A 17,540-nucleotide genomic window follows, 5' to 3' on the forward strand; every position below is an offset into this window, starting at 1 on the left:
CCAAACAAAAGTCCATAACACAATACATGTGCCTCCCCAGCAGAAAACTCAGGGAGTTCTGTTCACTCCCTCACACCCGGCACACCTGCCCTTGTTCCTGATTCTATTTAACCCTTCCTTCAGCCTGTAGGGAAACAGCATTAACCCTATAGTGGATTTACTTTCTATCATGGAGTGAGCACAACCGGGGCGAGACATACCGGCCGTCATAGATAACCCCGGTCACAGTCTCACACCCTGTACAGGGATTTGGTATTACACAGGGCCCAAGGTGATCACTACCTGTGGAGGGCTACAGCCCGGAGAGTAGTCGTAAGGCAGGGTCAAACCAGGAATTGCAGAACAGGGACAGAATCGACAGGCAAGGACGTAATCAGCAAGCGAAGCAGAGGTCAAATCCGGATCGGGCAGCGAGGTAGATAAACGACAGGCAGAAGGGTAGTCAGAACAAAAGCAAGGTCAGCGCACAGGAATCAAAATACAACCAGCACAGGAACCAGGAATACAAACTATCTCTGGCAATGCAGTATATAGATAAAGTCCAGCTCACCCAATAGAGACGGCTAAATGTTTGATCGGTGCACGGAAAAGAAAGCAGGATCCCTCTGCAGCAGGATGTAGTGTAGAAAATGATCCAGCATCCAGATCAGTAGATTGGTTAAAAATCAACTTTCCTTTATTTCAAACTTCATAAAAGCATAAAATTCTCCATCATGATGAAGAACGCATCACAAGGCGTGTAAGGTGGACGCGTTTCGGACAAAAAACTAGTCCTTAATCTGAGACAACACATAATACATCTGAACACATACTTATAAAAGGAACCACAGGAAGTCATGGAACAATCAAAGCTGAACAAGGCCAGCTGAACAAGGCCGTCCACCTTCTCCCTTCCGCATATCCTACGGGAGCCGCGGTGACGCCGGTAGGAGATGTTCCTCGCTCTTGCGGCTTCACACACAGCGATGTGTGCTGCTGCTGGAGCGAGGAACAACATCGGACCATCGCGTCAACGTAATTATGGATCGATCGTACCGATGATACGATTACGACGCTTTTGCGCTCGTTAATCATATCATCTAGGCTTCACACACTACGATGTCGCCTGCGATGCCGGATGTGCATCACTTTCAATTTGACCCCACCGACATCGCACCTGCGATGTCGTAGTGTGCAAAGTACCCCTTAGTGTCCAAAGTCGCCACCGCGACATCCAGCAGTAGTGTCTGGTTCACCGGTGACAAACTCACAGATACCGACTGTACCTCACAAGCATGCTTAACCTGAAGGTATTAAAAGAACCTCTTGTTCAGGATATCAAGTTCTCTTGGAAATAAACATACGTGTGACAAAAAAAGAAGCAACATATTAGGAGAAAACCCTCGTTTTCTGGAACAATTTCAAGGGTGGCAAAACGTTCGGGCATGACTGTATATACATACTGCTACGCATGTTGCTACATATGGAGAGCTGCTATGCTAGCCAATCCAACTAGGCAATTTCTTCTTGTTTCTTTGTGTAATATTAGGTATCTGTGTGTCTTTTTACTAACTGCTGAATAAATCAATTTACTGATGATAAATCACTCAATTGTGTGTTAATGTCATGTTAAGGGAGTCTACCATAGCGATAACCCATGTAAGGGCCCGGAGATGACCCACGTCTTATTATTATTGCCCATGGCTGGTGTTTATCAGTGCAAGCCAAACACAAACACTGTTACTTTAGCAAAATAAAGAATAGCGACACTTGACCCTTCTATCTTATAGGCCACCTCCTGGCCCTGTTGTTCACGAGTTGTGATGATGCGAATAGCTCCTACGTCTTGCATTTCTTATTCCTCTTTTATATACACCCAAGGACTAAAAGGTATATTTTTTTTATTTCTACAGTATGATGTAAAGAATCATCGTGTCTTCCTGAGACGAATGAAGTATGACTCATTGCGTAAAGAAGACTTCTATGTTGGAAATAAAATTAATGTCTTTTCCCGTCAACTTCATCTAGTCGACTACGGAGACCAATACACCGCCCGTAAAGTTGGCAGTAAAAAGGAGAAGTAAGTGTTGCTCATTAATTCTGCCCAGTGCCGGTTGTACTTTTTCTCATGTTTCCTGTAAATAAAGATAGTCTTAATATTTTCATTTTCAACCTCGGTGTTCATATACGGCATCAGAAGATAAAGTCGGCTTACTGCTTAAATCCTTTTTTGTTTGTCACATTCCTAACAAGTTGGGTCAGTAGGCTACGTCTCTTGCCGAGATGCATTTTTAATAACACTGTACGGCTCCAGTATATATTAAACTGGCTATCTCAACTCGTTACTCCATCTGATTAGACTTTTTATTCAAGCTTACCATTTTTATGCATCCATACATCACATTTTCCTACATAAACATTTGACTTTTCAGCTTATTTTCATTATATTATTTTTTATTTATGTCATTTTTTAATATATACTTTTGTTTTCTTAGTTTGGTATGTATAATAGCTACAGAATTATAATTTTTATACGTGGCTTATATATTCAAAAGCTTTTTGTGGTAGAGAAGACTAGGCGTCTTTGTCACTTGCTTAGGCCCGTTTCAGACATCAGTGATTCTGGTACGTTTGTGCTTTTTTTTTTTTCTACGTACCAGAATCACTGACATACGCAGACCCATTATAATCAATGGGTCTGCTCACACATCAGTGATTTTTCACTGACCAGGTCTCCGTGCGGCGTACACGCGTGTCCGTGATTGCCGCTTGGAGACAAGTCCATTTTTTTCTGGCATCACTGATGTCCCACGGACCACGCAGTAGTGTGATCCGTGTGTCATCTGTGAAACATGTGCCAGAAAAAAACGTGCTTATAAAATGAAAGACATTTTTACTCAACTGTCTCTAGCGACGCTCTCTGCAGCCTGTTCTGCCTGCTGCTTCAGAGCCGAGACAGCGGACTTGGAAGCAGCTGCTGCAGGGGTCAGCGCCGACCAGATGCTGCACCGCGGGAGCGTTCAGCACCAAGGACGGCGGGAGCGGGCACAGGTGAGTTTATCTCTATGTGCAATCACGGACCACGGAGAACGGAGCCCGGATTGCACATAGACAACCCACGTGTGTCGTGAATCACGGCACATGGAGGGACATGTGCGTGTTTTACACGTCAGTGAAGAACGCCTGTATTTTTCACTCACATGTGAAACGGGCCTTAGGCCATGTGCGCACGTTGCGTATTTCTCTGCGTTTTGGCTGCGTTTACAACTGCACTGCGTCATTAACAAAAGGGATGCGTTGTGCTTCCCCAGCAAAGTCTATGAGAATCATGCAAAATCTGTTCGCACGATGCTTTTTGAAACACAGCGAAAAACTCTGCTTTTGAATAAGCAGCAAGTCAATTGTTTTTGCCATTTTGGCTGCGTTCTACACCCATTGAAATCAATGAGTTGTAGAAAAACACTGTCAAAATGTTAAGCAGTGCGTTTGCACTGCATTATTGTTGCGATCCACATGTTTTTTTTACATAACAAAGGCAGGTCTTTCGTCTTTCGTCTCTCTCTCGGTCGGTCTGTCGGTCGGTCTCTCTCTCTCTGTCTCTATCTCTCTTTCTGTCCATGTCGGTCTCTCCCTCCCACCCCCTCTCTCATACTCACCGATCCACGATCACCGGCGCGGCGCTGCAAGGCGTTCACACTGTGGTGGCTTTTCCTCTTTTGAAAATGCCGGCCGCTCATTAATCCATCTCGTATTCCCTGCTTTACCCGCCCACCGACGCCTATCATTGTTTGCAGTCAGACATGCCCCCACGCTGAGTGACAGCTGTCTCACTGCATCCAATCACAGCCGCCGGTGGGCGTGTCTATATCGAGAAGTAAAAAAAAAAATAAATAATTAAAAAAAACTGACATGCGGTCCCCCCAATTTGGATACTAGCTAGGGTAAAGCCACACTCTTGAAGGCTGGTATTCTCAGGATGGGGAGCTCCACATTATAGGGAGCCCCCCAGCCGAACAATATCAACCAGCAGCCGCCCGGAATTGCCGCATCCATTAGATGCGACAGTCCTGGGACTTTACCCGGCTGATCCCGAATTTCCCTGGTGCGGTGGCAAACTGGTTAATAAGGAGTTAATGGCAGCAGCCCATAGCTGCCACTAAGTCCTAGGTTAATCATGGCAGGCGTCTCTCCGAGATACCTTTCATGATTAACCTGTAAGTTAAGTTAAAGAAAATAAACACACACATCCAAAAAATTCTTTATTTGTAATGAAAGACAAAAAAACACCCTCTTTCACCACTTTATTAACCCCTCAAAAATACCTCTAGGTCTTACGTAATCCACGCAAGGTCCCACGACTTTCAGCTCTGCTACATCGGAAGCTGACAGGAGCGGCAGTAGAACACCCCCGCTCCTGTCAGCTCCATGCAGCAACTGAAGTGAGTCGCGCGATCAGCTGTGCTGTCACTTAGGTTGCTCGCGGTCACCGCTCTCAAGTGGAAAACTGCTTCTGTGGCTGCGAGTAACTTGAGTGAAAGCACAGCTGATCGCGCGGCTCACTGCAATCACTCAGGGGAATTTGCGATCACAGGTGAGTCCTTCACGTGTGACCGCAAATCAAGCCGCGGCACACGCACAGAGCCGCGCGATCACAATGAAGTCGGGTGAAGTTCATCCGAGTTCATTCTGATCTCGCGGCTCTGTCTCGCAGCCAGCCATGCTCTTTTTGACAGTGCGGTCGCACTTGGCTCTGCTGCAAGTCTATGGGGATGCTGCAGAGCCGAGTGGCACCGGACTGTGAAAAATATGCGTTCTGGATGCTTTTCCCACTCTGTCTATGGCAGAGAAAGCATCCAGAACACATGAATTCTCCAGGAATGTGTGCACGTTGCGTTCTGCCGAATGCGTCTCAGAACGCAGCTGTTTAGGCTGCGTTCTGAGACGCACATTGAGTGACTTACACACTGCGGAATAGAACGCAACGTGCGCACATGGCCTTAATGTCGATTCCAGGAGAGAAGAAAGGGGGAAGCATTGAAGATTTAATCTCTGGTTGCAGCCAGTTTATTACTAGGCACACCGGCCACATTTGTTTTTCCTTCTATTATTCTTACTTTATATCTTGTTGGAGGTCTCCATGGCCGTCTTAATGATCAAGACAGTCACCCGGTTTTAAATAATAGAAAAATTATTTGGTAAAGTTTCATTAAAAATACAGCATAAACCTTTTATTTTTTTGATGCATTTCGAATCAGTGTGACTCTTAGGTGGGCTTTACACGCTGCAACATCACTAGCATTGGCTAGCGATGTTGCGTGCGATAGCACCCGCGCCCGTCGGTTGCACGATATGTGTTGATCGCTGCAGTAGCGAACATTATCGCTACGGCAGCGTCACACGCACATACCTGTGCAGCGACGTCGCTGTGACCGGCGAACCGCCTCCTTTCTAAGGGGGCGGTTCGTTCAGCGTCACAGCGACGTTACAGCAGCGTCACTGAACCGCCGCCCAATAGAAAAGGAGGGGAGGAGATGAGCGGCCGGTACATCCCGCCCACCTCCTTCCTTCCTCCTTTTCCGGTGGAGGCAGGTAAGGAGTTGTTTGTCGTTCCTGCGGTGTCACACATAGCGATGTGTGCTGCTGCAGGAATGACAAACAACATCGTTACTGCAGCAGCAACGATAATTGGGAATAGGGGGGCATGTCACCGATGAGCGATTTTGAACGTTTTTGCGACGATTCAAAATCGCTCATAGGTGTCACACGCAACAACATCGCTAAAGCGGCCGGGTGTGCGTCACAAATTCCGTGACCCCAACGAGATCGCTTTAGCGATATTGTAGCTTGTAAAGCCACCGTTAGTCATTATCTACACACTATATTTTTAGTTTTTATTAGTACCATTTTGGGATGTATGTTTTTTTTATTCCATCGTTCGTGAGATAATATGATTATGATGTTTACTGGGAGGGATAAATAGCATGCTCATTTATAGTTTGGGTTGTTATGGACATTGCAATGTCAAATTTGTACAATTTAGTTTATTTTATCACTTTGTTATAATAAAACCCAATAAAAAAAGATTGCTTTTAACCGTCTCCATATTGCAAGAGCCGTACGTTTTCAATTCTTTCCATCGGCGGAGCTGTATGAAGTCTTGTTTGTTGCATGGCGAGCTACAGTTTTTATTGGTACCATTTGGGTGTCATGAGACTTCAAATCTAAGAGTCATCATTTTTTTTTTTATTTTTATGGTGAGTGTTTGTTTATTTTTTGTAATTATAACTGTTCTAAATGTTGGATTCTTGACTTTTAGATTTAATTTTATTTAATTGTTTTCAAGGTAAAAAAAAAAAGAAATTCTGTTTTTTCTTTACGCCATTTCTGGGGACCACGAAGTGACAAGTTAGTTTTATAGTTTGGGTCATTTAAACCCAGGACTTGAAAGATAAAAGGGTTTATTTTTATTTATTTATTTTTTTATACATTTTTTTATCTAAACATTATTTAGCTTTACAGACCTGATACATAAACCTAGTATTACATAGCTATAGGAGGAGATCACACATTATCTCTCCTTGTCCCTGTAGCTTGCAAGCTTCACAGGTTAAAATGAGAGTTGGGATTGTATTATGTACAGTGCTGGCCAAAAGTATTGGCACCCCTGCAATTCTGTCAGATAATACTCGGTTTCTTCTTGAAAATGATTGCAATCACAAATTCTTTGGTATTATTATCTTCATTTATTTTGCTTGCAATAAAAAAACACAAAAGAGAATGAAACAAAAATCAAATCATTGACCATTTCACACAAAACTCCAAAAATTGGCCAGACAAAAGTATTGGCACCCTTAGCCTAATACTTGGTTGCACAACCTTTAACCAAAGTACGGTAACTGCGAACAACTGCTTCCGGTAACCATCAATGAGTTTCTTACAATACTCTGCTGGAATTTTAGACCATTATTCTTTGGCAAACTGCTCCAGGTCCCTGAGATTTGAAGGGTGCCTTCTCCAAACTGCCATTTTGAGATCTCACCACAGGTGTTCTATGGGATTCAGGTCTGGACTCATTGCTGGCCACTTTAGTAGTCTCCAGTGCTTTCTATCAAACCATTTTCTAGTCCTGTTTGAAGTGTGTTTTGGGTCATTGTCCTGCTGGAAGACCCATGACCTCTGAGGGAGACCCAGCTTTCTCACACTGGGCCCTACATTATGCTGCAAAATTTGTTGGTAGTCTTCAGACTTCGTAATGCCATGCACACAGTCAAGCAGCCCAGTGCCAAAGGCAACAAAGCAACCCCAAAACATCAGGGAACTTCCGCCATGTTTGACTGTAGGGACCGTGTTCTTTTCTTTGAATGCCTCTTTTTTTTCCCCCCTGTAAACTCTATGTTGATGGCTTTTCCCAAAAAGCTCTACTTTTATCTCATCTGACCAAAGAACATTCTTCCAAAATGTTTTAGGCTTTCTCAGGTAAGTTTTGGCAAACTCCAGCTTGGCTTTTTTATGTCTCGGGGTAAGAAGTGGGGTCTTCCTGGGTATCCTACCATACAGTCCCTTTTCATTCAGACGCCGACGGATAGTACGGGTTGACACTGTTGTACCCTCGGACTGCAGGGCAGCTTGAACTTGTTTGGATGTTAGTCGAGGTTCTTTATTCACCATCCGCACAATCTTACATTGAAATCTCTCGTCAATTTTTCTTTTCCTTCCACATCTAGGGAGGTTAGCCACATTGCCATGGGCTTTAAACTTCTTGATGACACTGCGCACCGTAGACACAGGAACTTTCAGGTCTTTGGAGATGGACTTGTAGCCTTGAGATTGCTCATGCTTCCTCACAATTTGGATTCTCAAGTCCTCAGACAGTTCTTTAGTCTTCTTTCTTTTCTCCATGCTCAATGTGGTACACACAAGGACACAGGACAGAGGTTGAGTCAACTTTAATCCATGTCAACTGCCTGCAAGGGTGATTTAGTTATTGCCAACACCTGTTAGGTGCCACAGGTAAGTTACAGGTGCTGTTAATTACACAAATTAGAGAAGCATCACATGATTTTTCAAACAGTGCTAATACTTTTGTCCACCCCCTTTTTTATGGTTGGTGTGGAATTATATCCAATTTGGTTTTATGACATTTTTTTTTCTTTTTTCATTAAGACAAATTAAATGAGGTTAATAATACCAAAGAATTTGTGATTGCAATCATTTTCAAGAAGAAACTGAGTATTATCTGACAGAATTGCAGGGGTGCCAATACTTTTGGCCAGCACTGTATACATATAAATATACTGTAGAAAATGTTGATTCTGAAAGGGAACTAAAGGTTTTCTGACAAATCTTTGTGTATATAGATATATAGCTATATAAACATATACATATCTCTGATAACCTTTAGTTCCTTTTCAGAACCAATATTTTTTTTACGGGATACCATGCCACAAAATACACCCATAAGTGTGACGCATTGATTGCAAACGAGTTTTGTTATTTTTCGCAATGAAAAAAGACATTTATGTAACATATTAATTAAAGACACTGTTGCAAAAATGAGTACGTTCTAAAAAAAAGTCTTAACAGCAAAGTTAAAGTTTAGGCTACAAAATACTGATTAACTAGAATTCAACCACAGGTACGTCTAATAATTCATTAAACAGGTGTCCAGCTGACAGTTGTCTATAAAAGGGTGTTGCTTAATAAAGAAAGTCCCTTCCCATTTTATGCTGAGGGCAATGGCACCACATGGAAGAGAAATGTCACAAAAGAAAGGTGAAGGCTACAAGAAGGTCAGCAAACCTTTATATACCAATCAGAGAACAGTAGCAAAAGTGTTACAAAAATGGAACTGCAGCCATCTCACAGAGGTGTAAAGTTGACCACAGAATATAACACCTAAACAGGAGCATTTTTGATGAGTAGGGTTAAAGAAAATGAATGTGCAAGTTTATTGCAGTTAGCTAAAGAAGTGAAAAGCCAATGTGATGCTCGTGGACTATCAGGTCGTCACATGGTATTGCACAATCTGCCCTCCCATGCAATATCCACCTCCTTCTTGGTTTAGGGTCCCTAACTATATGGTGTTGCCTACATCAGCTATTCAAATCCTAGATACACCCTGCACCACACCCACCAAACACACCAGTGGACGGCTTGAGTGGAATAGAGTTGCCCACCTGGGGGGGTTGGGGAGGAGAGGTCAGAAGTGTCAGAAGGAGAGAGTTGAGCTTGAGAAGCGAAAGTGAGAGGAGGTCAGGAGCATTGTTCCTGAGAAGCAATCTAGGTTGCAGACGGTGGTCTGGGCATAGATGAGCTGGACCCCCGGTCACAGGGGATCGTGGCAAGGGGCATGGAACTGTCGAGGAGGACAGCCGGTGGCCTTGCACAATCACCGGGCTGGGACCAAGGCACAATGGGGTACGTGGACCCTAGATCGAGGAGTAGCTTCAGGCAACCTGACAATTTACCCGAGGAGAACGGAGCCTTCAAGATCCGTTCCCACCCGCTCCAAAATCGAGGTACTAACGCAACGAGGGGGATAGGACTTTCCACTCAAAACGGTCCAGAAAATCCCAAGCGTGAACCCTGAGAGCAAGCTCCCACACTTAGCCATAGTGGGGAGCGGGACCCGTCAGGTTTCATACTACCGGGACCAACAGAGAAGTAAACTTAGTGTCAAGAGGCAGTTCACGGATCACCAGGCAGCACCATTAGGGACGGGACCCGAACTAAGCTCCCTTCAGCGGCAGCGGTATCCAGAACTTTGGTTTATCCAATTGTCGGTGTCAGCTTAATGGACTGAGTGAGTACGGAAGTGACCCCTTTGCATCCAATGGCACTCCCCTTGCATCACCGAGCCCCGCGGTATTTCCCCCTACCCGGGGAGGGTCACAACACCTGGCTGCCCCATTCCATCACTCCCGGGTACTCCCAACTGCAGCGGTGGAACTCCTAATTACCACATACCACGGGTGGGGTCACAAACTCTATAATTCCCTGTAAATATCCCCCTTCATTTGAGTAGCCGCACGACCCCAGGGTCCGGAGACCCTCAAGCCACCGCGGATCCGGATCAGAGCAGCTCGGCTGGTGGCACGGGGGCGGCACACCAAATCGTGGTGAAAATTTCCCGTGACATAACATGGCATACACTATAGACGAATGTCATATTTGGGTCTCGTCTACGTAGGTAGCCTCTACTAAAGCTCATGCACAAAAAGGTTCACCTACAATTTTACATGCTAAAACATATGAAGACTTCTGGGACTCTATGCTCTGGCATGATGAGACTAAGATACATTTTTTAAAACTGATGGCTTCAAAACTGTATTGTGTCTCAAGGGTGATGATTACAAAGAAAAATGCATGGTGTGTACATGAGACATGGTGGTCAAAGTATTCTTATGTGGGGCTGAATTGGGCAGTGATTCAGTGACCAAGTATGTCTCCTGATCTGAACCCAATGGAACACCTATGGGGAATTCTGAGAAGACAAATTGAGCGTCACTCTCCATCCATAATCCAGGCTCTAAGTCCCTATGCGCACGCTGCAGTTTTTGATGCTTTTATGGTGCATTTTGTAGTGACCTTTTAGTCACCACAAACTGCATGCTTTTCCTTCCCCAGCAAAGTCTGAGATTTGAGATTTGCTGTGCGCATGGTGCTTTTTTTGTGGTGACGTAAAAAATGCAGCATGTCAATTCTTTTTTCATTTTTCCCTGCTTTTTTCACCCATTGGTGATTAAAAAAAATGCATGATCAAAAAATGGACTAAAAGAAGCATCAAAAACGCATGTGTTTTTGGTGCTTTTTTTTTGCCACAACAGGCTTTTTTTTTTTTTGTTTTTTTTTGGCCACAGTGTGCATTTTGGGTGCATTTTTGTGGTGACCATAGCCTAAAAGAATCTTTCTTTAAGAATGGGAAAAGATGTTGCAATAAGTCATCAACTTGTTCTTTTAGTGCTTAAAACACACCTCCAAGACGGCTACTGTCTTGCTAAAGAAACTGAGGGTAAAGGTGCTGGACTGGCCAAGCATGTCTCCAGACCTAAACCCTATTGAGCATCTGTGGGGCTTTTTCAAATGTAAGGTGGAGGAGCGAAGGTCTCGAACATCCACCAGATCCATGATGTAGTCATGGAGGATGGAAGATGATTCCAGTGGCTCCTGTTAAGCTCTAGTGAGCTCCATACCCAAGAGAGTTAAGGCAGTGCTTGAATATAATAGTGGCCACACAAAATATTGACAGTTTGGGAACAATCTGTCCATTATCACTTAGGGGTGCTTAGGGGTGTACTTAGATTTGTAACCAGCGGTTTAGATATTAAAGACTGTGTGCTGAGTTATTTAGATGGCACACCAAATTTACACTGTTATACAAGCGGTACATTAAAATACATGTAAGTTTGCGGGTGTGATGTGAAAAATATGTGGAAAAGTCACAGGGTATGAATACTTTTCTCAATACACTGTGTGTATTGTATATATACAGTATGTGTGTATGTATGTGTATATATATATATATATATATATATATATATATATATATATATATGTGTATGTATATATATATATATATATATATATATATATATATATATATATATATATATATATATATATATATATATATATATATATATATATATATATATATATATATATATATATATATATATATAATATACATATATATATATACATATATATATATAATATATATAATATATTCTGATTTTATTTTCTTGTAACCTTTTCATATTTCCGTTTGTTATTTGGACCAGTTGCCTAGGTAGTAAAAGAATCTCCTAACCTATTTTCTCATTTCTTAGGACTCTGGCTATGATCAAACCTGATGCAGTTGCAAAAATGGGCTCAATTATTGAAGCAGTTATAGATTTTGGATTTACTATTACCAAAGCCAAGATGGTTTTATTGTCTCGGTAAGTATCTGTTTGAGAAATGGCTAACTTCAGGAGAAAGATTAATGGAGGAAGAGAAATAAATAGTGGAATTTATGAAGGTCAGATGAAAGTGTTTTTTATTGTTATACTTGTAATTCGTTTTGTACAAAAAAGTTCTCTGAAATGAAAAAGCTTTTACCTTTTTCTTTTAATCTGGACAAGCTTTCCACTTTCAGTATAGAAGAAGAAAATCTGGACAAAGTATGCTACATTGCTCTAGCTAGGAAATCTGATGTTCCAAAGAAATATATTGAAGCTGCCCTCCATCTTGAGAACACCATCATTCTTTTTAGTGGTAACATAAGTACCGTACTTTTCGTTTTATATGACGCACCGGATTATAAGACGCACCCCAAATTTAGAGAAAAAAAAATGTAAAAAAAAATATTGGATCCGTCTTATAGTCTGATGCTGTCTTACCGGAGGGGGAACAGCAGCAGTGGTGGAGCAAGGTCACAGGAGGCAGGGGCGGTGGTGGAGTAAGGTGATGCTGCGGGCAATGTGGCGGGTGTCCCAGATGCTCACTGCAAGCACAGTGAGGCAGGAGAAGCAGAAGCTGTCGGCAGTGCGAGCTTCAAAGAAATGGCGCCCGGAAGCGGCGCTTGCACAGATGGAGCTTTCTGCTCAATGACAAGCTAAGATCTCATCTGCGCATCTAGCAAAATGTGGTTATTAAGATCTCATCTGCGCACGTGCCACCTCCGAGCGCCATTTTCCTTAACTCCGCTGCGGGGAATCAATTTGTGCGTGCGCAGATGAGATCTCTACTTGTCATTGAGCCCATAGCTCCATCTGCGCACATGCCGTGCCAACTCAAGGTATTTGGTGCAACTGTGGCGCCCTGGACAAGCCAGGGGCCACAGAGAACAACACCTACACACCCCACACTCCCCGGGCAGGCACACCGAAGTCAGACACAAACCCTTGTTGCCTTCCTCCAGGGGCTGATGTTCACACCAGGGGGTGGCCCAGGCGGTTGGCCCCGCCCACCGAGGAGTTCACAGTCCTAGAGGCGGGAAAAGCAGGAGAGGAGTTGAGGAGTGGAGAGAGATTAGGTTTGGAAGTGAAAGTGAGAGGAGTAAAGTGGCAGTTAAGCAGCCTGAAGTTGGTCTGGGTGTGTGGCCCGGACAGATCAGCAAGGTTGGCAGACGGTGGTGACCGTCTGCAGGAGTGGCCTATCGGAGTCTACCGTAAGGACCGTGGACGGGCGGTGGCCCGGCGGTACCGGACCGGTACGCAAAGAGAAGTCAGCACCATCCGGCAGGGGCTTACGGACCCCGGCAAGGCTAGGAGTCGCCGTGAATTTGCCAAATCCGTTAGCGAAGGGAACCTCCTGGGTTTCCCAGCAGCCAAGTCCCGTCAGAAGGCAACAGTCCAACCGAGAGAGGGAAACACAGTCACTGCCAAGGCTAAAGTTCCCAGGGCCAGAGCCTGCGGGCAAAAGGGGCTCCTTCGGCTCCCATCCAAGCTGGGGAGCGGGTTACCGGTGGGAACCCATTGGAAACGTTTACAGTACACAGGTGCAGGGAAAGGCAGTCACCATCAACCTGCCGGGAGAAACAACACCGCAGCCGTCTGTGGGACCCCTCCATCCAGCCGTGTGTTTTACCGAGAACTGTGTTCTCATCATTGGCTGAGTGAGTACCACCGTGCCGTGCGGCACAGCGCTGCCCCGCGACCCTGCACCTCACCAGGCCTCGTAACCCGCCTGCCATCCATCCCTACCCCATCACCGGGCCCCGGGACAACCAACCCCCTACCCACGGAGGGGAGAACTAAAATCAAAGCTGCTCCCTGTCACCGCTCCCGGTGTTAAGGTGAACTCATAACCAGAGATCACTAGTTGCCTACTGCCTGGCCGAATTGGTATATACCAAGTGCATGCATAAAAGAATTCACACCAGACACAGTCGGATATGAAGTCTCTTCTTGGTCACAGTAGAAAATGGCACCAAAACACAGACAGAGAAGAGCATGCGTCCTCTTGATATAGGCTAGGGGCGTATACAAGTTCAGATATGCACATTTAGTGGGACAGTTCATGGGCTAGCCAATGGGGAGATCCGTGTTGCTGTTGATGGGCGGGTCTGACTCCAGTGGATGAAACCATGACGATGGGAGGGACGTCATCTGGTGCATCCATGCTGATGGTTTGGTCTGTGATTTCCAGCTTGACCAGGGGTCTTCCCTTATATGGAGGTCTTCTTTCATCTGGACATTCCTTGCATTCCAAGCAAGGTGTGGATAACAGGAAATAGCGGCCATCTTTATATCTATGTCATGTATATGATCTGAAACCTGAATTATGTAAGGCAAAACGATATATTTCCCACAATGCTCTATGTCCAGAGGTTAATTAAGTATTTCATTTTATGGCTCTCCTCAACACCGGGATCCCCGTCTAGAGCAGCGGTGGTGTCACCAACTTCACCACAACCGTGGGTGGCGTCACGGACAATAACCAAATCCCCACCATCCAATGAAATCCCCTTTTCACTCACGGGCGAGGAGCGCCGCTCGAGTCCCCGGGATCCGGCCCACCGCTCGAGCCACCACCGAGCAGCAGCGGCCGGACCCGAGCAGTGGGAGAGCGCAGCGTCCCCTCCTCCGCCCGCGACACAACCACCCTTGTAGTTCCTCATTTATGCTACACCTTTGAGTCAACCATCTTATGTATGCAGGGTCACCTGATTCTTTTCTGATATATGATGTCAGGAGGGAGAAGGAGCAAACATTTTGAATTTTATCTCCCATTACTTTTGTCCTCCATGGAGGTATGCTGTCCCTGAACGTTTCTGGTAGCAGCGTACTCTTATACCCTAGGGAACATATGCTGGCTTGGCCAAGCATGCTTGTGTATGGGGCTTCCTGATTTGTATCAGCATCCTTGGCTCTCAGTCCACTACTACCTGTACGGAAACTCTTTACAAACAAGTAGAGGTGAAGGGAATGCTGCCAAGAACTGTTGCATTTCTGAGCACAATACAATGTCTCTATTTAGATTATCGTGCACTTTATCTCACAAGGTAATTGAACCTTAGGGCTACTACTGCATAGAAAATTTCCTCTGCAGATAAGGAGACTTGAAATAAAGATCCCATCTCACCTAAAGCTTTAAACATTTACACCAGAGCCAAAATGAGGGGTATCAAAGCACTGATTACAGAGGGCACAGATTAGTTATGTTGTCAGTAAAAAGTTCTTGTTAAAGGAAAAGTCCATAATTATTGGTATTGCTGTCACTGTCAAAAAAAGGCACTAAAAATGATTTTCTCCAGCTGTGAGATTCTTCTGATAGAAATATTCATCCAGTACTTGTGCAAACTCTTTTTGTCTATCCAATATATTAAAGGGAAACTATCAACAGATTTTTCATGTATAAACCAAAACTACAATTTCAGCAGTGCCTGTACTGTATTCCATATAGGTGCATGTTATTCCCTGACTCACCCTGTGCACCCCAAAAATACCTTTTGAAAATCTTCTGCTCAGTATGTAAATCTGGACGGTCCGGTCCGATGTGAGTTGATACAGCAATTCTGGGGTGGTACACAAGTAGGGTCCAAAACCGTCTCAAGTAGATGTAGAAACTAGGCACTCAAGATCAATGTGAATAGTGTTTTTTATAGTGAAGAAATTGTAGGACCAGCAAAGGACAGATGTTTTGGTCAAACCTTCAACAGTGTGCGTGCAGAGGGTCCTCAGAAACGTCTGTGCTTGTGCTGTTCTTCACAATAAAAAACACTATTCACATTTATCTTGAGTGACAAGTTTCTACATCTACTTGGTCCAGTCCGATGGGCATACTTGCTGTGGCCGTGGTCCCTCCTCTCCTCACTGATTGCCATCCTCTTGTTATGATTGATGTGGATGACACCTCCTGTGTCATCCACATAGCCGGGTGAAGTCTCGTGCGTGTGCAGACAGTTTGTTTTGCTCCACTGCGGGCAGAGCCTAATATGTAAGTGTGCATGCTCGAAACAGAGCTACTGTATATTTTGCCGAGCGACGTGGAAGACGTCTTCTGCATCATCCACATACCCGGGCAAAATCTCGCACCTGGAGACATGGTGTCAGATTTCACCCCACTATGTGGATGACACAGGAGGCATCATCCACGTTAATCATAACAACGGCGATCAGCGAAGAGAGAAGGGACAGGATCCACACCAAGGATACAGTAGCAGCTCATTCAGAAGAAATGCCTGGCAGGTAGCAGCTTCCATAAATTCAAGTTCCTGCTCCAAGGAATCAGCTGATCTTACCAGCAACCTCAGGGGATGTCTCCATTGAGATTCTACCCTTAGCTAGACATCTGTATGACCCAGACTATGGGGTACTTTGCACGTTGCGACATCGCTACTGCGATGTCGTCGGGGTCAAATCGAAAGTGACGCACATCCGGCGCCAGTAACGACGTCGCAACGTGTAAAGCTTAGAAACACAGATAAATGATCGCAAAAGCGTCGTAAATCGGTGATCTGTGTAGTGTCGGTCATTTTCATAATTTCGCTGCAGCGACAGGTACGATGTTATTCCTCGTTCCTGCGGCAGCACACATCGCTGTTTATGAAGCCGCAGGAGCGAGGAACTTCTCCTTACCTGCCTCCACCGGCTATGCGGAAGGAAGGAGGTGGGTGGGATGTTTACGTCCCGCTCATCTCCGCCCCTCCGCTTCTATTGACCGCCTGTGACGCCGCACTACTCGCCCCCTTAGGAAGGAGGCGGGTCGCCGGCCAGAGCGACGTCGCAGGGCAGGTAAGTGCATGTGAAGCTGCCGTAGCGATAATGTTCACTACGGCAGCTATCACAAGATATTGCATGTGCGATGGGGGCGGGTACTATCGCGCTCGGCATCGCTATCATCGGCTAGCGATGTCGCAGCGTGCAAAGTACCCCTAAGTGGCCATATGTGCACCCTTACATAGTTAAGTGATGCTCAATCAGTTCAGAGCAAGTGAGCCATCACCCTAGGAGTTGATCCTACTTGAGTGTATTGAGTGGCCAAGAGTGCACTTGGAGGGCAGAAACTCATTCAGCAAGCCATTCAAAGACCTGCTAGGAACACATAGCCCTACTAATTTAGGTCTATTACGGCGAAATACAGCTGAGCCTTTTCTGGTAGCAGATGCTTTGAAAGTAAAAGGAATTCAATATCTATCATTCTGACATGTGCTGTAGTATATCTATAAATGTGTGTGTCTGGACACATATTGCACAATAAGAGGCATAAAAATATCAGAGTAGATTATCCTATAATATATTGGTCATTAGCATAAAGAATGATCAGATGTCAGCTGGTGACATAAAATGCCCTTCTGAGGCAGCACCTTGGCATCGGCACTCGTTGGCTCATCACCTGCTGCAGTAAAATCTCTATATTGCTCTCTTGGCATTTTTTTTTTAAACATACACTATCATATTTGTGTGGTACATTATTTATCTTTAAGATGTTCTTTGAGAATTGTTATAAAATAAATAATACATACAGTGCGGGTCAAAAGTATTGGCACCCCTGCAATTCTGTCAGATAATACTCAGTTTCTTCTTGAAAATGATTGCAATCACAAATTCTTTGGTATTATTATCTTCATTTAT

At 44.6% G+C, this 17,540-nt stretch overlaps 1 protein-coding gene across 1 annotated transcript in view; it reads left to right on the plus strand.

Annotated features, from left to right (window-relative positions):
• NME7 (NME/NM23 family member 7) overlaps positions 1 to 17,540 on the plus strand; it is a 250,952-nt gene that overhangs the window by 89,748 nt on the left and 143,664 nt on the right. The window contains exons 3-4 of the mRNA XM_075335553.1: positions 1,893 to 2,059; positions 11,811 to 11,921. Of these exons, the coding sequence (XP_075191668.1) occupies positions 1,893 to 2,059; positions 11,811 to 11,921 (278 nt within the window). The remainder of the gene's footprint in view (positions 1 to 1,892; positions 2,060 to 11,810; positions 11,922 to 17,540) is intronic.

The sequence above is a fragment of the Anomaloglossus baeobatrachus genome, chromosome 2 (genome assembly GCF_048569485.1).
Source record: "Anomaloglossus baeobatrachus isolate aAnoBae1 chromosome 2, aAnoBae1.hap1, whole genome shotgun sequence".
NCBI lineage: Eukaryota > Metazoa > Chordata > Amphibia > Anura > Aromobatidae > Anomaloglossus > Anomaloglossus baeobatrachus.